Below are 23,505 nucleotides of genomic sequence, written 5' to 3'. Positions count from 1 at the left end.
TTCATTTAATTCTCATATAACTGTCCCCTGAAGTAGACACAGTCAGTATTCCTACTTTGCAGGTGAGAACATGGGAGAAGCTTGCCCATGGGCAGGGACACTATGCCCTCGCAGCAGAGCCTGAGACACACGCTGGGGGTGGGAAGTTTACAGGCTGGAGAGCGAGGCAGCCCAAGGTGCGTCTCGTGGAGACTTCTATGGGCAAAGGGCATCAGTTCTGCGGGGCTTCTGAGTAGTTCTGGAATATCTCCAGAACTGTCTCACAGGGGAGGCTGGGGCATTCATCTGCCAGCTCCTGCCCCCAGGGGTATTAACTCCCTGAAAGTCTACAGTGCGCTGCAGATGTCTGAGCAGCTTCCTGGCCATGGAGAGGGCCTGAGCATTTGGAGAGGCACTTACTGTGCTTAAGGTGGGCAAACATTGGCCCATACCTGAGCCCACATGGACTGTCTGCCACAGCGGGGCTGAAATTACAGTGGGCAGAGGGAGGGTGTGAGGGGGACACTAGAAGGGGCTAGTCCTGTCGTTCAGCAGGGGAGTGGAGGAACTAGGCTTAGAACCCGCACCGGGGCTCCAGAAGCCATCATTTCCCCAATGTCCAGCAACGCTTCCCGGAAGCTCGGCCAGCTGGGGCTGCTACAACATCATACTACAGATGAGTGGCTTAGACAACAGGCTTCACAGTCCTGGAGGCTAGAAGTTCAAGACCAGGGTGTCCGCAGAGTCAGTTCCCTGGTGAGAGCGTCTTCCTGGCTGCAGACGCAGCCTTCTCACTTCTCAGGAGGCACCACTCGCATGATTTCATCCAGCCCTCCTCACTTCCAAAGACTCCCCTCCAAAGACCATCACTCTGGGGAGCTGAGTCTTCCAGACAGAAATTAGGGGTGGGGAAGGAGCACAAACATTCAGACCATGACGGGAACTTGGAATCAGACCCTTCAGAGCTTTGGAATGCTGTCCTCCCCTCCAATCCTGCCTGTCTCTCTCCTCTCCCCTCTCCTGCCTCCCTTCCACCTTTCCTCCCCTCTCCTTCCTCCCTTCCACCTTTCCTCCCCTCTCCTTCCTCCCTTCCACCTTTCCTCCCCTCTCCTTCCTCCCTTCCACCTTTCCTCCCCTCTCCTGCCTCCCTTCCACCTTTCCTCCCCTCTCCTGCCTCCCTTCCACCTTTCCTCCCCTCTCCTGCCTCCCTTCCACCTTTCCTCCCCTCTCTCTCAATCTCATCTGAAATTGAAAGACACTCATCCACTCTCTGGCCTTCACCCAACCTTCCCTTCACCATCACTTTCATCAGAGCAAGACGGAGATCTGTGTTGCAAGTTCAGCAGATGCCAGGTCTTCCCCTAAAGATGAGTGGAAGGAAAGGTAGCTCCTCACAGGCCCAGGGTGGAAAAGAGGGCGGGAGGGAGAGCCAGAAAGTCCTCTCTGTGCTTCCAACATGTCACAGAATTGGTGCTAAACTTGCAATTGCCTGTAGTGCAGTGTTGGGCGTGTGCTGTGTCTGGTAAGTGGCCACACCTGTGCTGGGTCCTGTCCTCACAGTCCTGTCAGCTCGGGGCAGCGCTTGCCTTAGGTAAGGCTCGCGGCAGGTGCTTCATGGAAGAGGCTGGTTTTCCTCTGCGTCTAGAATGCAGAGTTGCTCACACCATGCTGGATGAAGGTCATGAGCCCTACTCATATTTGCAGATGTCTAGTCTGGAGAAGGGAGTCTCCCAAGAGGAGACGCCTGGATTGGATTTGCTTTCCTTGGCTCTGACGTCAGAACAAGGCCCCAGGCAAGAGCTCTGATGTGTGGGACCACAAGGAAGAACTGCCTGATGGATGTGTCCAAGGACGAACATGTTTTTTTGAGCAGAGAGTTCCCCATCCCTGAAGGTGTGCGAGAGAAGCCTGGTGACCACCTGTCAAGCATATTGTGGAAGGGACCCAGGCATTGGAGAGGAAGATGAACAACAGGGTCTCTAAAGCAAGCCCAGAACCTCAGATGTATACAGGCTGTGTAGATGATTGGGAGGAGATGGGGCAATGTCACCCGTAGGGTGGGAGGGGACAGAGTTGACACCTCCAGTTTAAACTGGCTGCCCTTGGAGAGAGAGCAAATGGCCTGGGAAATTGCTATCTATCAGCCCCTTTAAAAAATACATGAGCTTATGGAAGGTAACTGTCTCAGAGGAGTTCATTCTCTTGACTCTCCAAGTCATTTAACAATAGTTCATCCAAGCCCTACCCTCTGAGTGCATGTTCCCCACATTCTCTCTTCAACTTGAAAGTAAGAGGCCTTTCTATGGCTCACACCTCATGCATATTCCTAGCCATGTTCTAATCACTAACTCCAAAGAACTTGAAAGAGGAATGAGAAATTGCATTTCCCAATTGGGGGGAAAAAAAAACCAAACTCTCTGGGTAGCATGGCACACTCCTGGGTTGGGAGAGGGAGCTGTTACATAATCAGATCTTGCCCCAATTACAGATTCAACTTTATTCAAGAAGAGTCAAGAGACACTGAGCAGGGAAGAAGAGGCTAAGGGTTATTGTGTACCTACTGTGTGCCAGGCTTTGTGCAAGGTGTCTTACAGAAACAGCCCTTCAAGGTGAGTGCGTTTCAGTCCACTGAGCTTCAGGGAGGTGAGGAAATGTGCCAAAGGTTGCCCAGGTGAAGAGTGAGGAGTTCACGCTCCGATCTGGATCTGTCTGATCTTTCTTTCCACACACCTCAAAAGAAACCTCAGGGCTGAGAGGCTAAAGAGCCAAGTTCAGCTCATTTCCATTATCTAGCAGCTTGCGAGAGCTTGCTGTGCACCTGGGATGGGGTGAAAAGATCCACTGTGTTAAGGGAAGAACAAGGAACAGTTTCTGCTCCCAGGAGGTCTCTAGTGAGAGAAAGACATGACTCACTACCACTTGAGTCGGTGGGGCTTGATGCAGGAACTGTGGGAGCCTCATAAAACCCCTGACGCTCAGTGCTCTCATTGCATTTAACAGACAAGGAAACTGAGGCTCAGAGGGATGAAGTCCCTTAGCTGACGTTTCACCCCTGTGCCCACAGGGTCCTTGTGTGACTTGGGAAGTTACTTGACAGCTAAAATCTCAGTTCCCTTTTGTAAGGAATTAGAGTCAATATCAACATGAACAAGACTACCAACATTTATGGAGGGATGCTCTGGGTTTGGAGGAGGTTACTTGTAAGAATCAGGTGACATGGTGGATATGTGGTGATAAGTCCAGGGATTATCCCCTACGAACAACAGCTGTGGGAGGTGGAAGCAACAGTGGAAGCACTTGTCAGAAATAAATAAACAGAGCCAGGTGTGGTGGCTTGTGCCTGTAATCCCAGGTACTTGGGAGGCTAAGGCAGGAGGATTGCTTGAGCCTAGAAGTTCAAGACCAGCCTGGGAAACACAGCGAGACTCCGTCTCAAAAAACACCCCAAACCAACCAACCTTACAAACCCCAAATAAACAATGACCAAAACCAGGCATCCTCCCTGGTCAGCATCTGCCCAGCCAGCCACATGTATTCATGGGCTTATGGTCAACCCTCCATTTATGAATGGGTTTCCTCTCTGTCTCCCTTCACTGAGTTCATGCCAACTCATCTACCAGCTCAGCTGCCGCCTTCTCCAGGAAGCTCTCCCTGAACTCCCCCTGTTAATCCACTTAGTGTTCTCAGCTCCTCCCTTTGCAGCTCCTGGTCCAGGGCAACTCCACACTCATCTACGGGGCACCTGGTTTCTGTCCTGTCAAGGTCCCTGGCTGACCCCGTGCTTGGGCACTCAGTGGCCCTGTCTGGTTTTGCCCCATATTTTATCCCCAGGGCTTAACATGGTGCCCAGTATTCAACAGAAACTCAATGAGTATGTGGATGTTGAGTGAGTGGTGGCTCTGGAAGGTTCCTGACAACTCAGACTGTATTACAATGGCCTTCCGCAGGCTGCAGTTCAGTCTCCTTCTGCTCTCCTGAGGATCCTCTAAGGAAATAAACCATAGAGAGAGATCTTTTGCAGTTGTTTTAACTTTAGTTCAAAACCTGTCTGTTATGCATCCCAGTACCACCCGTGGAGGGCCCCTTGTAATACATGACTTTGAGAGTTGACTACATGTTTCTTCTGGTAAGTTGACCTGCTACTTATAAAGGGAGAATGTGTGGAGAAACCAGTTCCTTCTCTTGCCCTGGCTACCAGGAAGCTTAGAGAGTAATTTAGTGCCTCTTTCTGGAAAATATGGAAATACTTCTTGCAATCTAGTCAATTTCTATGTAAAGTGGTAAGCTCTTTGTGTGAATTAAGTCATTTAAATGTTCAAAACAATCTAATGAGATTCGTACCACAGACAGGGAAACCATGCTAAAGCCATGCATAGCTAGAAAATGGAAATGCAGGGATAAGAACGTAAGCAACTTGGCTCCAAAAATCTAGGCTCCTGTGTTATCGCTTGGTAGCTCTGTTAAATTCCATAGGGATCTTCTTTCTTCTAGGACCCTGGGTTTAGTCTATAAACACACATACACACACGCATACACATATACACACAGTTTTACATATATAACCACGTATGCATATACACACATATATGTACACACATAAACACATACACATATGCACTTATACACAGAGATACACACATACACACAGATACACCCATGCATTAGTTCATTCTCACACTGCTATAAAGAAATACCCGAGACTGGGTAATTTATAAAGAAAGGAGGATTAATTAGCTCAGAGTTCCACATGGCTGTAGAGGCCTCAGGAAACTTACAATCATGGCAGAAGGCACCTCTTCACAAGGCAGCAGGAGAGAGAATGAGGGCCAGCAGGGAAAACGTCAGACACTTATAAAACCATCAGATTGCATGAGAACTCACTCACTATCATGAGAACAGCATGGGGGAAACCGCCCCCCCTCATGATTCAATCATCTCTCACCGAGACCCTCCCACAACATGTGGGGATTATGGGGGCTACAATTCAAGATGAGATTTGGGTGGGGACACAGCCAAACCATATCAGCACATATATACACACATAAACATACACATACACTGCGCGCACACACACACACAACTGCACTGCCAGCTGCCTTGATTTTGTACTGAATTTTCTATAAAGTGGAAGAAGTCAATAATCCTTGTGAAAATGAGGAGAAAGAGGCCCCTAATGTGTGGCCTGGGCAAGGCCACGTGATCTTTAACTTCCAGGTTCTTCATCTCCAAGGTGAAGACCACCCATGGCCACGCATCTGAACAGCTTTGCCTCCCATATGCTAAATAGAAGGAATTGGAAGAGCTATTTGCACCCTTGCGCCAATAAGCCATTGACCTGGGAGCAGAAGGCTAAGGGCGGGGACTGACTAGCAGGCTAGAAACAAATCGAGTCACCATCAGATGCATCACTGCACTGAAGGGGTCTGAGCAGGCAGGCCTTCCCCTGAACTTGGCCCAAAGCTCCTGCTCCGTTGGGGGCATGGGGAGGGGTGATGACAAGAAGAGTGGACCTTGGGCCAGGAGAAAGAGCTCGGTCCCGGCTCAGCCACTGGCCTGCCCAGTGGCCTCAAAGTGCTCACCTCTGCAAAATGAAAGGGTTGCATTGGCATTGGCTCATTTCTAATTTCTGAAGCCTAAAAGAAGCTCCTCGCCCTGGTTTAGCTCAGCTAGTCTCCTCCAGTCACATTCCATTTGTGTTAAACTTTGTCCCTTTTGGGTCATACCATGCATATCCCAGATTCTGTGGTCTTATAGAGCCAGCTTTGTTGCCAGGTGAGTTTCAGTTCAGGAACTGGTCTCACCACTTGCTAACTGGGTGACCTTTGCCGGGTTATGCCAACCTGCCAAGCCTCTATTTTCTCATCTGTAAAGTGGGGGTAAGAACACAAATCTCTTAAGACTCAGAGAATGCCACAGTGGGTGAGCCAACAGAATGCAGCTCTATGCCCCAGGGCCTTGGCACAGGACAAGCCCCACTCCTGCCTCCTCTCACACCACTGCATAGATTGAGGACGCCCTCTACCTGGGTTTTAAGAAGGCTTCATCGGTTTGTTCCTTCATTCAACATATATTTATTGAGCATGCATTATATACCAAAAGACAGTTCTCTGTGAACCCTAACCTCAGTTCCTAGTACTTGGGATTTGACTTTGTAGAAAGGTTTGTAGAGTGCATTGTTGGTCTCCGTGTTTAGCTAAAACTGCTTTGGACTGGGGCCTCTGTAAACATGAAGAGGCTGCATCTTCACTGAACACTTTGTAAACATTTGACAGTCTGGTTCTTTCCCTCCCAGAACACTTTCAAATATCTCTGCCTGGATAGCCTTCCCTGCCACATGGAGAGTGACTGCAGGGAGACCTGAAATGAGAAATGAGAATGACATATACACACACACACACACACACACACACACACACACACACACACGTGTGTGTGTATATATATGTGTATATATATATATATATGCCTTGCCTGACTTGGAAAATCTCTATCCTGAGGAAACCTCTCCAGAACAGAGGTAGAAACTATCAAGACAGAACCATCACAGAAGGCCCAAAGCAATGGTCTGAAATATTCCCTTGTAAAAATGGTGCGCTCTCTCTCTCTTTCTCCATGCCTGCTTCTCCTCTGGGTGAAATTGCTTCATGTTCCCACAGCAAGTAAGTCTCCATCTGATTGCTATAAACACCTCCAAGAATGTACCACAGAACTTTAAGCAGCAGCATGCTACAGTCTGTACTTAGCCTTTGGTATACTTTGGTTTTCTTTATTCATGCAACAATTATTTAGTAAGTAAATGCCTACTGTATGCCAGGCACTGCTCTAGGTGCTGGGGTTTCAGCAGTAAGTAAAACAGGAAAAGTGTCCCTCCTCATATGGAGCTTTTCATTCTCACGGAGGAGAGTGATACTAAGCAAATTAATTTATAAACATATCATTTCAGGTCATAATGAGGGCTAAAAAGAAAAATAAATCAGGGTAAGTGGCAGTGAGAACAGGGGACACTGAGCTACGGCAGCTGGGGGAGATGTTTTTGAGAATATGCAATTTCAATAGAGACCTAAAGGAAGTGAGGGAGGTGTGGGTCATGCAGACATCTGGGGAAAGAATCTTCCAGGCGAAGGAGCCAGTGCACAGGTGCTGACATGAAATGTGCTGACAGCATCTCACAATTTATGAGTTTATTGCATTTGCCTTATTGGGACTCTGCCCCACAACCACCCTTTTAGAACTCTTTTGTGTCATGGGGGCTAGAAGCCTACAAACTGCATGTCCTTACTCCCTATAAATGACCTCTCCTTACTCCCATGCTAGCAGAGTCCTGTTTGATTCCAGTAGTGAGATGCACTGATGCATGGCTGAGTGTTGGAGGAAGAAAGGACCTCTTCTACTAGTCAAAGCTCCAGCACCATCAGCTGTGGCTCCTGGTTAGCCTCAGAGGCTGTGGTTCCCACGTCACCTGTGCCAAGAACATCAGCCACGTTAGCAAGAGCAGCTCCAGCATCTGCCTTGCTGCCACGGTCATGCTTCCAGTAGCGTCAGTAAGAGACGGGACGAGTTCTTGAACCCAAACTCACCTGGCATCAAAACTGGCTCTGTAAGACCACAGAATCTGGGATTTGCATGGTGTGGCCCAAAAAGGAGGACAAAGTTTGACACAAATGGAATGTGACTGGAGGAGAGTCGCTGAACTCAGCCTCGGCAAAGAGGAGCTTCTTTTAGGCTTCAGAAATTAGAAGTGACCCAATGCCAATTCAACCCTTTCATTTTGCAGAGAGGTGAGCACTTTGAGGCCACTGGGCAGGCCAGTCGCTGAGCTGAGACCGAGCCCTTTCTCCTGGAAAGGGGAGGGAGGACGAACACACAGGCTCCAGGGTAACTCTGCCCAACTCCTTTTGTTCCCCCAGCCCTACTGGCACCTCTGTAACCATTTCCTGGCATCCAGTGCCTCTCTGAAATATTATTTCCACTTCCCTGGGTGGAACACTGACCAATGCACTAGCTCTGTGACCTTGTCATTTCCTTGCTGAGTCTTAGTCTCCTCATCTATAAAGCAAAAGGTAGAAATTTTGTAGGCTTTTTAGGGGGTTGAGGACTAAGGTAATGGTTGCCACGTACCTAGCTCTATTGCTACAGTAAACTACAGTGGAGATTTATCATCTTCTAGTTCTGGAGGTCAGAATCTGAAGCAGGTGTCACTGAATTAAAATTGGGTGTTGCAGGGCTGTTTTCCTTCTGCAGGCTCTGCTTGTCTTTTCCAGCTCCTGTGGTCCGCCTGCATTCCTTGGCTCCTGGTCCCTTTCCTCCATCTTCAGTGCCAGCAACCTTGGGCCAACTCCTTCTCAGACTGCCACTGGTCTGGTTCTCTCTCTCTTTGCCTCCTTTTTCCACTTATAAGAACGCTTGTGATTACATTGGGCTTACCCTGGTAGTCCAGGACTACTCATTCCAAAGTCAGCTGATGAGCAGCCTTAATTCCATCTGTGACCTTAACTCCATCTGTGGCCCTAATTCCTTCATCATGTAACCTAACATATTGACAGGTTCTGGGAAGAAGGAAGTGGACATCTTTCAAGGTGGGGTGGAGGTCATTATTCTGCCTCCCACACTAGCATATAAGAGGAACTCAAAGAAAGGAAGCCATGAGATCTCCCAATCGAATCCCCTCTTTGTACAAAGCAAAATTCACAGCTTTGTCTGCCCACTGCACCCCACCTGGGTAAGCACAGAAATGATAGCAAGTAGATGAAGACACTATGTGTCTATTGGGGCCGCTGGAGCACATGCTTCCCTGGGTAGCTGGACACTTTCTTGACCACAGGTGACTTTTTATTTTTTCTCAAACTACTTTGCCGTGACTCTTGTGCCCCAAAACAGCTGTATCCCTAAGACATTGTCTGATGGCAGAACAAGAATCCTCACTGTTCCTGGAGGAAGTTTCCATCCTGACAGAGGCCTGTGATTGATGCTGGAAGAGTCCTTTGATACTATCCAGCCCTACACTGGCCATGAGCAGATGAGGAAACAGTCATCTGGAGAGATGCATGATGGCCAGTTAGTAGCAGAGCTGGATTTACCGCGGGGAAATTTTTATTTTTATTTTACTTTAAGTTCCAGGATACATGTGCAGAATGTGTAGGTTTGTTACATAGGTAAACATGTGCCAATGGCCGTTTGCTGCACCTATCAACCCATCATCTAGGTTTTAAGTCCTGCATGCATTAGCTATTTGTCCTAATACTCTTCCTCCCCTTGCCCCCTACCCACAGGCCCTGGTGTGTGTTGTTCCCCTCCCCGTGTCCATGTGTTCTCATCGTTCGGCTCCCACTTATGAGTGAGAACATGCAATGTTTGGTTTTCTGTTCCTGTGTTAGTTTGCTGAGGACAATGGCTTTCAGCTTCATCCATGTCCCTGCAAAGGGTATGATCTAATTCCTTTTTATGGCTGCATAGTATTCCATGGTATATACATACCACATTTTCTTCATCCCGTCTATCATTGATGGGCATTTGGGTTGGTTCCATGTCTTTGCTATTGTGAACAGTGCTGCAATAAACATATGTATGCATGTGTCTTTATAGTAGAATGATTTATATTCCTTTGGGTATATGCCCAGTAATGGGATTGCTGAGCCAAATGGTATTTCTGTTTCTAGATCCTTGAGGAATCACCACACTGTCTTCCACAATGGTTGAACTAATTTACACTCCCACCAACAGTGTAAATAAAAGTGTTCCTACCTCTTACTGGGGCAGGTTTGAACCCACTTAGTGCTCATTCTCTGCCGTCTCACTGTCCCTCGGAGGGGGAACAATGACACTTATAACCACCTGCTGTGGGAGCCTGTGGGTGGTGGTAGAGCCCGAACACCTGCTTCCAGGAGCCTTGGGCCTGACAGTAGTCCCTGCCCCTACGTGCCCTGGTTGTGACCTCAGAACCTAGAGCTGGGCTGTTCTTAGAGAGCGTCTCGTTCCACTTCTGATGGTACAGGTGGGGAAACACAGCCCAGAGCGGTGTTGTGACCAAGCCAGCACTCCTGACCCCTGCCCAGTGTGCAACACCCAGACCCCGCAGTCTGTCTGCACCTGCCATGTGGAAGGACTCAACAAGACTGATGTCCAAGAAGTCATTGGTGAGGAAGCCCAGAAAATGCCGCATGTTGTTTTAGGGCGTGTGCCCCTGAACATTTGCTCCCAGCACCGTCTCGCCTGCAGACGCGCCCAGCCAAACCTGATGGGTCCCAGGGCCTCACGTTGGGGGCTTAACAGTTTCCATCCCACTCTTTCCTGCAGGAAGCTCTGTGGCTCATAAAACATTAAAATGAGCATTGCTGCCATTTCATGAAATGCCCAGCCTGTGAAGAATGGGTTAAGGGATTTTGGGGAGCTGTTGTGTCTAAACCCACCAGGCGCATCTGGGAGGCACATCCATGAATCTCCTTCCTCATTAGCACGGCAGCTCTTCACCCTACGCCCCAGGATGGGGCAGCTGTCTTATGCTGCCTCCTGATAGAAATTGGAGCCCTTCTGCCAGAATCCCATTGCTATGGGTGGAATGTTTGTGTCCCCCCAGAAGTAAAAAGTTGAAAATGAATCCCCAAACTGATGGTATCAGGAGGTGGGGCCTTTGGGGAGGTGATCAGGTCAGTGGGACAGAGTCCTCAAGAACAGGATTCGTGCCTTTATAAAAGAGAATTACAAAGCACTCTCACATCCATGGTCTGATATGATCATTTCTGTGGGCCCCGGAGATAAGCATTTGTGTTATTCACAGGCAAGAAAACTGAGCCTTTGTCTGAGATAATGGGCAGCTTGCCTGAGTCACACAGCTGCGGTGTGGGGAAGATGGGGCGGGACCCCAGCTCTGCTAACTCTCAGCTAACCCTGGGCCACATGCTGTGACACACGGTAGGCCTTCCAGAGAGGCAGGGAGCATCAGGATACCAGCAGCGACATTACCAGGTACAAAGCGGGGAAGAAAAGTGTGTCAACTTCATGGCTGACACCCGAATGTTTCTCAAGCACTGTCATGGCTAAGAAGATTATTTAGATGAATGCCTGGAGCAGCAGGTGTCTGCTGGATGTCTGCATGTGTGCTGGTTCCAGCTTCAGAAGGGGCGGGAAGGTGCTCGGCATGCTAGAGGGAGGAGAAATCGGGGCCCCAGGGGCATCTAAGAAGGCAGGGGGGATGATGAGCAGAGATGACAGGGAGAGGAAAGAGGAGGCTGTGAGTGGCAGGATGGAGTGACTCCCCCACCACCCTGAAATCTTTGATATGGTCTCTAAACACTCGAGTGATCTGCTGTACATGGGTGCTGTTGTTTTTAAGAAAACCAAAGAAGGTACTGAATTTCAAGTTGGGACCATCATGGTCATCCCAAGAGCAACAGAACTGGTCCCCAAGAAGCAGAGGAGACTCAAAGCACAGGGATGCTCTGAATGGTAAAGAAATGTTGAGCTTCCTTCCCTGTGCTGTGGAATTGAAGGTACAGTTGAGAGCTTCCTCCCAGCTCTCAGGGGCACAGAGACCCCCAGCAATCTCAGAGGTTGCACAGGTATGGCACCCACCACAGGCACAACATAGAAAGCATCCTCTGCTTTGGTGAAACCCTCAGCAATTCTCTAAATCTAAAGTGCGGCTGTCCCTACAGCAAGAGTTGCTTGCTCTTTAGAATGAAGAAGTGTGTGAGCAATTTCCACACGCTGAGGGCTGGAGGATTTGGTAGGGTGGTCTCCGAGCTGTGTTTTCCCAACCCTTTTTGGCCCTCGGGTTTTCAGTAGGAGACACTTATCTCTGTGGCCCGCTGTTTCTTCGCTCAGCACCCCCTCCCAACAAATTGTCTCTCTAGCCAGGGAAAAGGGAGTCCTGGGGCGTAGCTAGTCTGTGGGCCAAAATGAGGAGAGCCTCAGAGGCCACCTCTCTTGGCTCACATCTTAGAAAAGAAGCAGAGCAACAGTGGGGGAGGAGGGCGCTGGTCTTCCGGGAGCAGGTGACCATGCCAGCAGAGACCAAGGGAAGACCTCCGAGGGAGTGCGTCCCCTCCTCCCTCTGCCCAGCTCCCTCTGCCCGGTTTAGGAAATGGGGACATCTTTATCATTGACAAGGGTGAGCATGGAACATTACACAGCCCCTCTTCTTTCCTCAGTCATCTCCAGGTGGGTATAGGTGAGCTGAGGGCCTCCAGGCAAGGCCACCACAGACGGCAGGGCCTGCGGAGCTAGCTGATCACCCCATGGCCTCCTTCCTGGGTTCTGCGTTGGTTGCTGGTGGGTGCATTTGGTGCACAGGGGAGGGAGTAAGGGGGGAGTTTACCTCTGTTGCCCCTCCCTCACCAAGAGCCTACAAAGCACAGAACCCAGCTCCCTCATGCATCAATGGCCTCAGTTTGTGTTTGCCTTTACCTGGGCCTGCCCGTATCTATGATGTCTACACTTCTGTGATCACACAGATTCTTTTTATGTTCTCTTTGTTCCCCTCCAAACATTATGTCCTAAGCATGCCTTCATAATGCTACAATCATCTGTAATAGTTTGTTAAATAAGTGAATAAAATTGGCATTGGGATATCATTTTCAGTTTTTTTTTTTTTTTTTTTTTTTTTTTTTGAGACAGTCTTACTGTGTCGTGCAGGCTGGAGTGCAGTGGTGTGATCTCGGCTCACTGCAACCTCTGCCTCCTGGGTTCAAGCAATTCTCCTGCCTCAGCCTCGTAAGTAGCTGGGATGACAGGTGCGCACCACCACACCCGGCTAGTTTTTATATTTTTAGTAGAGACGGGGTTTCACCACATGTTGCTCAGGCTGGTCTCAAACTCCTGACTTTAGGTGATCTGCCCGCCTCGGCCTCCCAAAGTGCTGGGATTATAGGCGTGAGCCACCACGCCGGGCCTCATTTTCAGTTTTAAGTAAATACACGATTACTTACCTAACTGTTCTTAGATAAAATTGATGCAAATCTGAAATTTAACCCTGCCTTAATATATAAAGTCATAATATTTCAGGAGAAATTTTCTGTGTCCCCAACCCATGGATCAATAGCCCCCAAATCCCTTAACCCATTCTTTTTTTTGCTTTTTTTTTTTTTTTTTTAGACGGAGTCTTGTTCTGTTGCCCAGGCTGGAGTGCAGTGGCGCGATCTCAGCTCACTGCAAGCTCTGCCTTCCAGGTTCACGGCCATTCTCTTGCCTCAGCCTCCCGAGTAGCTGGGACTACAGGTGCCTGCCACCACGCCCGGCTAATTTTTTGTATTTTTAGGAGAGACAGGGTTTTACCGTGTTAGCCAGGATGGTCTTGATCTCCTGACCTCGTGATCCACCATCCTCGGCCTCCCAAAGTGCTGGGATTACAGGCGTGAGCCACTGCGCCTGGCCGATCTTTTGCTATTATTGGTTGTCTTTATGTGCACATTATGTCTTATAAATAAGAGACAAAAAAGCTGAAGGCAGCACCCTGCACTTCAGTGAATTCAGATTTGAATGAGACAAACTGAGTTAGAATCTCGTTTCTGTCACGAACTATCCGTGGTATCTTAGGCAAGCTACTCAGCCTCTGAGTGGTCATTTCCTTGTCTCCAAAGTTTTGGAGACATATTGGAGATCCAGAAGCAAAGCACCGTGTGTATCACAGGCACTTGATAAATTGTAGTAATAACAAACGTTATATTTACAAGAAAAAGCTTTAAAGGCCTCATGCATAAAGACCTTTAGCCCAGTTATTTTGTATAAAGAAAAAATATTAGAAATAATATTTGCCAGCAATTTTGAGAATTGAGATAAGGAATGTTTTAACTATATTTAAAACCAAGGAGGGTGGGTGCGGGGGCTCATGCCTGTAATCCCAGCACTTTGGGAGGCCATGGTGGGTGAATCACCTTAGGTTGGGAGTTCGAGATCAGCCTGACCAACATGGAGAAACTCTGTCTCTACTAAAAATAACAAAATTAGCCAGGCGTGGTGGTGCACACCTGTAATCCCAGCTACTTGGGAGGCTGAGGCAGGGGAATCACTTGAACCTAGGAGGTGGAGGTTGCAGTGAGCTGAGATCATGCCATTGCACTCTAGCCTGGGCGACAAGAGCAAAACTCTGTCTCAAAAAAAAAACAAAAAACAAAAAACAAAAAAAAAACAAGGAAACATTATAGTCCCACCTTAGCTTACTTTCCTCCCTTAATGTGATGTGTGAGCTTTCCATTGTTGCTATAGAAACAGACAACCATGAACTTACTAGCTTAAAACAACACTTAGTTATTACCCTACAGTTCTGGAAGTTTGAAGTCTGACATGGGTCTCACTGAGCTAAAAGCAAGGGGTCAACAGGGCTGCATTTCTTCTGGAGGCTTGAAATAGAGAATCTGTTCCCTTGCCCTTTCCAGCTTTCCTGGGCCCTGGCCTCTTTCCTCCAACTTCAAAGCCAAAAGTATAGCATCCTTTCTCTTCTCTTTCTCTCTCTCTCTGACCTCTGCTTCCATCATCACATCTCCTTCTCTGCCTTTTCTGCCTCCTTCTTTCACTTAAACACGTTGTGATTCCATTGGATTCACATAGATAATCCAATATCATTTCTCCAGCTCAAGGTTCTTAAGGTAATCACACCTGCAAAGCCCTTTTGACATGGAAGGTAACACACTCACGGGTTCTGAGGCTTGAGACATGGGTGTGAGTAATGGACTTGGGGACCATTATTCCACCAACCATACACGACAACATAGAAACAGTAATAAGAAAACATGCTTAGGGTACAGAGATGGTCAGGAAAGGGAGTGGTGGGTAACATTGGCCTAGCAGATGAATCCCTGTGATTGCCGCCATGTCAACATGAACAACAGGCAATGAATGCTCCAGTATCACTGACAACAGCGGATTTTTAAGAGCTGAAGTTGTGAGTGATTCCCAGCTTCCCCAAAAAACATTTACAAATTTCTCTATTCCCAGAGCAAAAAAAAAAGTCAAACTCATTTTAGCCATAGAATACCTTCCTTCCAATGCAAGGTGAGGCAGAAGTGCAAAGCACAGAAGCAGACAATCCTCTCACACATACCAGCTTAATTTGAACTTTCTCTAGTTATGAGTACTCTCTTATTTTTTTCTATTAGGAAACTGAAGCCCAGAGAAGATCGGTAGGCAGGAGAGCAGGAGTGTGACTGAGTGTGACCTTCTGGCTCTGTTTCCAGTGGCTCTTCCCATCCCTGTCCAGTCCTCAAACACCCCCGGAACGAAAACTCTCACCTCCATAAACAACCCATTACAGTCTTACATCTCCTTTCTTAAGGTGAGTCAAAATCTGCATCCCTGTGGCTTCTCCCATTTGGTTCTGAATCTGTCACCCCAAATAAGGCTTCTCCCTCATCCCCTCAATGGCTTCTCAATGAATTGGTTATTTGTCCCCTGAGTCTTCTCTTGCTCAGATAAGACTTGCACAGGCTGGAGGCTGGCGCGATGGCAGCCATCCTGGGCCATAAGTGGGAGGACAGTGAGGGGAGCTGGGACAGCAGGAAGGTCGGGGCATCCTTACATCATGGTGGGTCCTCCAAGGCAGAGACCTGAGACCACCGGTTGTGCTTCTTCCGGGCCTTCATCTGGCTCTGCCACCATATGCAGGCCTGACGACCTGGACCTCAGACCTGGTCACCCCAAGGACCTGGACCTCAGACCTCGTCACCCCAAGGAATCTATGCTTTTCTTGAGGGTAAAGTATTGCAGTGGTCTGGGAAAAAGCTTGTATTTTCAGCTCACATCTGGCATGAGTTAACTGGAGTTAACTTCCTTCTTACCTTAATAAAAACCAGATCCGGCCGGGCGCGGTGGCTCAAGCCTGTAATCCCAGCACTTTGGGAGGCCGAGGCAGGCGGATCACGAGGTCAGGAGATCGAGACCATCCTGGCTAACTCGGTGAAACCTCGTCTTTACTAAAAAAATACAAAAAACTAGCCGGGCGAGATGGCGGACGCCTGTAGTCCCAGCTACTCAGGAGGCTGAGGCAGGAGAATGGCGTAAACCCGGGAGGCGGAGCTTGCAGTGAGCTGAGATCCGGCCACTGCACTCCAGCCTGGGCCACAGAGCGAGACTCTGTCTCAAAAAACAAAAACAAAAACAAAAACAAAAAACAGATCCTATGGAACCAAGTCAACACACTTTAGCTTCTAGCACAAAGGAGAAAAGGAAGTCAGCTGACTCCAATAGGGCCACTGTTGGGACCCACTTGTGACTTGCTGATGTATGTCCTTGTGTCTGAATGTCTCAGGCCAGCTTTGGTCACTAAGGCTGTGGCCCAGGGCCTCCACAGAGAAACTGCACAGTGCCATTCCCTAAGGCACTATGGTGTATGGCTCACACCTGTCATTCCAGCACTTTGGGAGGCCAAGGCGGTCTGATCACTTGAGGTCAGGAGTTCGAGACCAGCCTGGTCAACATGGTGAAACCCCATCTCTACTAAAAAAATACAAAAATTAGCCAGGTATGGTGGCAGGTGCCTGTACTCCCAGCTACTCGGGAGGCTGAGGCAGGAGAATCGCTTGAACCCAGAAGGCGAAGGTTGCAGGTTCGAGTTGCTGCACTCTAGCCTGAGGGAGGAAGCGAAACCGTGTCTCAGAAAACAAAACAAAATGAAAAAACAAATGGCATGAGATGCAAAAGGTACTTTACCAGGAGGTGGCTGACAGTCTTCATGGGGTGGGAGTAAAACTGCCATGGGGTGCTCAGGATTGACAAAGGCAGGCAGGTCCCATGAACTTTGGGGCTTTTGCTTAGCTCCATGGGTGCGGGTAGCATCAGAACTGAAGGGGAGCAGTCCTCGTGTGCCCACTCAGCCCCATTTCTAAATAAGTTTCAAATGGCTGTTTAAACAGTGCCACACGTTGTCAGCTTCCAGGGCACTCAAAATGCCTCAGTTTCACTGGTCCCAGCCATAGGCACTTCCTTTGCATGCTTGCTTTCTTGTGGCAGAGGCCATAGGTAGCAAGTTTCATTATTCATGCTCCCCTCCTCCTCAGGAGCAGACCCTGACTCTTGTGGCAGCCGTGCATTGAATGATGACATTTCCCAGGCTCCTGGCTGTCAGGAGCGTCTATGGGATTCCCTTCGGTCGAAGCAGACAGGAGCAAAAGTGTGTGAACTTCCAAGAAGAATTCTTGGAGCAGAAGGGGCGGGCAGTCCCTTCCTCTCACCCTCTTCCTTCTGGCTGGAATGCAGTTACGATGGCCGCTACTGTGGGCCATGAAAGGACCTTCTGAGAATGGCAGTCAAAGATGAATAGAGCCAGGTCTCTGATACCAGGAAGAACCATAACAGCCCTAGACAATCTACTTTGAGCATTTTTTTTAAATGTGTGACAGAGATAAACTTCTACTTTGTTTAGGACACTATTACTTTGAGTTTTCTATCATAAGGAGCAGGACTTAATCATGATACACATGCCTTTCTCTACCAAAAACAAAACAAAACAAAAGAAAGAAACTTCCTCCAATCAAAATGCCAATGAAAATTCCACTGGTGACCAATAATGGATAATCTTCCTTTTCTATTTAGGCCAGGGTTCCAGCCAATAACTGGCTCCCAAATGCTATATCCCATAAAAACACACTCCTTCCCATACACAAAGCAACAAAAAAGGAGACACATCAAGACTGCTCTGAACTGCCTATCTGTGGGCTGTGGTCTGAGATCCCCGCCAAGTCTATCCCCAGTTGGAGTTCAGACAGCAAAGACCAATACAGACCATGGAGGACAGGGGACATAGCACTACCAGGGAGAGTGCATCCAGATGGGATAAAAGGGTCATTTCTGCATGGTGGTGGCCATCCTGTACTTTTTTCTCTTGCTGCATCTTTCCCTTGAAGCTGTCCTCCTGTGCTCCCAATAATCTCAGTAGAGATGTCAATGAAACCTCATAGCCCTCCATCTCCCAATCATCAGAATGGATGGCAACTGGCCAGTCAGGGAATTCTAATTCCCATTGCAGTGATTGCTTCAAGGATGGCCATAACCCAAGAAAGACCAATTATAATTATTTTCTTCAGAGAGTGAAATGTATGATGTGTGACAGAGAATGTCTCTCCTTCTGAGATAGTCTTACCAAGTTGGAGCTGCTCAGGGCTGTCTTTATATCAAGTAGAGAAAGCCTGTCTGAGAATGAAGCCAATGAAATACTAAGAATGTCAAGATTTGTTGAGAGAGAGGCAGTACCTTAATGACTTGGATTTAGCTCCTGGATCCCACCATGCCTGAAGGAAACCCAGCCGTTTCACTGCTTATGATTAGGAAGAACATGTATTGCTCACTCCTGATACTGCTTTGTTCATGAAGGGCATTAGTGTGTCATTCTTCACCTCACTTGCTCCTGTCCAGGAGATGAGAGGGAACCTATCTAACTGGTTAAGTTGATTTAGTTCCCGGATCCCACCATACCTGAAGGAAAACCAGCCGTTTCACTGCTTATGATTAGGAAGAACACTTATTACCCTCTCCTGATACTGCTTTCTTCATGAAGGGCATTAGTGTGTCATTCTTTACCTCGCTCACTCCTGTCCAGGAGATGAGAGGGAACTTACCTATTTGGTTAAGCTAGGGGAGAGAAATGGCCCGCACAGCTTAGTTCCTCCCTTTCTTTTTGGGACCTATCTGGCTGGAAGAGCACACTCTCTGTTCCATGTTCTAAGTCTTTCAAGGATGGGCCCTGTCAGAGAGGCCATGAGTAGGTGGCAAGTTCAGTTCAGGAGCACAATCTTAAGAGGTTCTCTTGGCCATCAGACCTAAAGCCAAAATCTCCTAGTAGTCTTTATTCACACTAAAAGTGATCATTTTAACCCACCTCCTCCACTTGTGTATCCATCTCTTGATTGATTTCAACTTTGGCTGGAAAGAGGAAGAGGGCCCATTATTGGTGCCCTCAGATCATGAGGGACAGGAGCCAAAAGTTCCCCTTTTGCTTACACTGCTTTGGATGCAGTTTCTACCTCTTACATCCCAGAGAGTCCTGATCAATGCAATTTCCCTGACCCTAATTCCTGAACGTTGTCCTTTTACATTCCCTATGGTAATATTTCATTTTTATTCAATTAAATACATTTCCCTTTCTCAGAGTAGAAGTTAGGGTGTTCCCTCATTTTTAGGTACTGGAGGCTGGGATTCTCCTAAACTGACAAGAGTGGCGTAAATAAATAAGACCCAGGGCATGGGACTCATTCCCTGCCACTATGAACTGGGGGTGGGGATGGAGTGCGATAGGGACATCCCGAAAGGGGCCTCTTGTCTAAAGTGATTGTGTTGATGGCCCAAGTTCGTGGCCTCCCTACATTTATGTCTCTATCCTAAAACTTTGAAGCCCCCTTCCACTCTGACTTTGGGCTTAGCTATGTGACTTACTTTGGCCAATAGGATTTTAGGAGATTTCCAACTTAGAGAAACTGCTTGTGTTTTCCATTTCCTCTCTGATTACCATGAGAATGTGCCCTGCTGGCCAGCTGGGGATGAGGTACATTGAACAGAGCTAAGGCCAACCTAAGTCAGCCAGCTGACCACCAGACATGTGAGTGAACTTCAGCTGGCCCCAAGAAGGATTACTAAGATTAACAGAATAACACAGTTCACCTATAGGTTTGTGAACTAAGGAATACTATTATCTTAAGCCAATGTGTTTTGGGTGTTTTTTTATGCAGCATTATTACGGTAATAGTTGACTAACACAGGGCCCCTTTTCCCCAAATTGTCAACAGACTGGAGAAGGGGTGTCACCCACAGTGCCCAGCATGGTGCTGGGTAATAAAGCGCATTTTGTTTACATTCGTAAGTTCCAGAGCCAGATTGTCAGAATTCAAACTTCAGTGCTGTGATTGGCTAGCTTTATGTCTTTGGCCAAGTTATTCCATCCTCAGTTTTTTTTTTGTTTTGTTTTTGTTTTCTTTTTAGGTCTTAAAATGGGAATAAAAATGTGACCTACTTTCTATGGTTGTTGTGATGATTTAATGAGCTAATGTATGTCAAGTGCTTAGAATGAAATAGTTTTCAATACAGATGAGCCATTACTGGGTGTTTCTGTCCATCTCCTTTAACTAGACCTTTACCCTCCCTCACTCCTAGGGGGCAGGAATGTCATTTCGTACCACTGTCTGACCCTGTCACCTGGCTGAATGCCCAACATGGTAAATATCCATTGCTTGCTGAATGTCTGGAGTAAAATTAGCACTTTTATAGGTACAGATGAAAATTTCAATAATCTATTTCAACTTAAGGTCAGTATCTTTGTTCATTTTATAGAGTGCACATGTAATACTTATCATGTTTTGTAACTAGACTTCTCCCTTACTCCCTACTGTGCTATGAAATAAAACTTTAAAACCTTCTTCACTGTCTGGCATTGGCATGCACTGTTCATTCCAACTGTACTTAATTGAAGCATTTCTTAAGAGTTTTTCCCGAGCAGAGCCAGAGGGTGCGGGTTACCCTCCCAGGCCAGTAGAGACAGAGCTGGAGGGCTCACCCTCTTCCAACAATGCACAGCCCAGGTGCTTTCTAGAATCTGATCTCCTTGGTTCTCTCTCTTAGTCACCTTCTTTTTACTCCAGAGACTCTGCCATCTGACAACCACCTGAACCAAAATTTAGTTAGTTTTTCTCCTCACTGGCCACATGGGAAGTCACCTGGTACAACAGACACTACTTCCCTTTCCTGGTATCTCCCTGTGCACAAGGGGTGTGGGAGGAAAATCTTCCTTGGGTTCCAATCCTTTGGTTACTAATGGGTTTAAGATTGGGGGTGGCAGTTATTAACCAGGGTCCTCTGGAGAAAAGAGGGCTCAAGTCCCAGGTCCATCACCAAAGCCATAGGCAGAATTTTGTGTGTATGATCACTGCATTGAAGAAAACACTATCATTTCCATCATATTTTCAAAAGCCTGTATAAATCTCTATAAACGAAAACCCACAGCTTTGGGAAACGGACTTCATCTCTGTAAACCTCAGTTTCTTCATCTGCAAAATGAAGGTAATAACAATTACCTTCTCTGACTTCACTTTAGAGAAATGTTATAAATGAGAAAATGAATCTGATCCATAAACTGCTAGACAAATATAGGCAATTGTTAACATTTCATTATGCCATTTGTTAACTCAGAAAATAGGTAGTGTGAATTTCAAAAAATGTTGCACAAATTGTATATATAATTCTCAAGGTTTCTCCTGGATTTGGACATAAGTGAAATTTAGAGCTAAAATGCACAGAGTTCTCAGTAATGAGGACAGCAGATAATACTACGAACCTTATCCGCACCATTAATCCAATCTTCACAATGGCCCCACGAGGGAAGTTTATGTCATTTCCTTTCTATAGCCGAGGGTTCTGAGGCTCAGAAGGTTTAAAAAAATTGCTCAAGGTCAGACAGCAGAGCTGGATGTGAAGGTAGTGCTGGTTACCTTCACATGCCTAACTAACCATGGCGCTGTCAACTGCGTCTCATTTGATAAAACTAGAAGAATGAGAATGTGATTGTTCGTTCTGCATTGTCTATCTCTAGGCAACATAGTTTTGCCTTTTCAGGGCTCTGTAGAGAGATGTCTCTGATTCCGAAAGCCAGGCTTTGAATCTGACTCAGCATCCTCCCCATTTAGGGCATTTAAAGAAAGCTACCTGAGACAACTCCCAAGCGCCTTTGAGAGCCTTATTTTCCTCTCCTGTAAAATGAGTGTATGCTCCTTCCTCCCTCCAAGGACTGCTGGCAAGGTCCCATGGGTCATTGTGCAGAAGCACTCAGACCAGTGCCTGGTGGGATCTGGTGTTCACTTTGTGCTTACATCTTTTCCTTTCCTGGCATGTAAATGTTAAGACAGAGGAAGTCAGTGAAGGGAGAAGGAGTAGAAGGAGGGCCGCTATGCACCTAAGCCACTCAGAGATTTGAGATGGCTTCATCTCTGTGTCTGGAAACAACCAAAGAAGCAGTAGTGGGAGATGCTGCCCAGAGAGGACCTGCATCTTATCTTGCCTGTTCTGGCTTTTCCAGACTCCCTGGGAGACTCCCTGGGTGACTCTGTGTCCCCCGTCTGTCCTCCTAGCAAGGCTGTTGGGAAGATGAAATGAGAAGGTGCCCTATGACCCCCAACCCAGAGTGCCTGCAAAAGGAACAATGACAGCACCCCTTCCTGTGCCCACTGGCCCAGGTCCCAGCATGCCTTGCAGTGCTGATCTATGCAGGGGCTGGAGCTGTGCAGGAAAGAGAAGGGCCCTCACCTTTCACAGCTCTCGCCTCGTTGTGCTTCTCCAAGAGCAGGTAGCGTGGGCTCTCCGGGAGAAAGGGCAGGCTCAGCAGCTGGACAACGGCAGGGACCACAATCACTCCAAACAGGTACGGCCAGGTACTCTCCTGCGGGAGAAGGAGATGCTGCTGAGGGCAGTGGCCTCTGGTCATTGTTGAGGGGACTGAGCCACTGGACCAGGTGGTTTCGACCCTGCAGAACATCTTCCTGCCCAGCATGATCCCCACGAACAAAGGCTGAGGGAAGGAACTGAGCCAGGTTGGGTGCCAGTCCTGTGTATACAGCATTTTCCATGCATGAGTCCAGAGACTCCTCAGAGTCCCCTGTGAGATAGTGACCTGGGCGGTAGCTCTGAAAAGCAGGTGGCTCAGGCTGGCCAAGGCCACTCAGGAGCTGCTTGTCTCCACCTCCCTGAGGAACCATGGTGAGCCTGGGGGATCTTAGGGTCTCCTTCTCTTCACCACCAGGGCTGCCTCCCAGGCTGCCCCGAGAATGGAACCTGCACATGGAGGTGACATGGGCACCACCACTAGACATCTAGAGGCCCACGACATTCGACCATCTCTGTCTTGTCAGTGGGGACACAAGGAGGGCAGCTGGAGCTCTTGCAGACCCCATGGGAGTGAGGAAGAGGGGGCCTGTGGGGCACAGCTTACCCCTTAGGGAGAGGAGAATTTTCACGTTCCAGCCAGCTATGAAAGGCAAACAGATCCCTGTGACACGCACTATTCAAGAGGCACTTGACTCACTCCAAGCAGTGACATCCCCTGCAGTGTAGCTTAAATGCAGCCCAGAGCACACGATGCGATGCCCGTAAGGTAGGGTTCTTCGTGATCTGCTTTCTTCCTACCTCAGTTTACAAATAAGCTCCCACTGTGCCACTGGAAGAAGAGAATCCCGCCCACAATGCAGTTCCGATCATGAGGAGGAAAAACCAAGTCCTCGACGCCACATCCTTGACATGTTTATTTCCCAAGAAGGTACAAGGAGATGGCCAAGGACAAAATAAGACACACTCAGGCCTGAAAAGATTTCATATGATGGGCAGAGGCTCTGTTGGCTTCAGGTGGGGCCCATGGGACGGTGCCCTCAGGATCCTGGGGCAAAAGCACGGGCAGGGCCTGGGGATAGCCTCCCCACCTCTCCCCCAGCTGCCTGCTGGGAGTCAGGGCTTCCCTCTTCTGCTCTCCCAAGGCTTGCTCCCTACTGAGGTCCATGGTGATGGAGACTTTTGCAAGTTCTAAGATCCCGTGAGGGGAGAGCAGCAGGGCCCCAGGCCCCAGAGTGT

General features: G+C 48.1%; 1 protein-coding gene across 1 annotated transcript in view; it reads right to left on the bottom strand.

The window, feature by feature from the left end:
- The window catches only part of LOC105465861 (solute carrier family 2 member 9), a 199,430-nt gene that overhangs the window by 90,976 nt on the left and 84,949 nt on the right, over positions 1–23,505 (bottom strand). The window contains 1 exon segment of the mRNA XM_071092692.1: positions 22,193–22,324. Coding sequence (XP_070948793.1) covers positions 22,193–22,324 — 132 coding nt within the window.

The sequence above is a fragment of the Macaca nemestrina genome, chromosome 3 (assembly GCF_043159975.1).
Source record: "Macaca nemestrina isolate mMacNem1 chromosome 3, mMacNem.hap1, whole genome shotgun sequence".
In the NCBI taxonomy this organism is placed as follows: domain Eukaryota; kingdom Metazoa; phylum Chordata; class Mammalia; order Primates; family Cercopithecidae; genus Macaca; species Macaca nemestrina.
The sequence above is the reverse complement of the archived record's forward strand: the minus strand, read 5'-3'. Positions and strand labels throughout refer to the sequence as shown.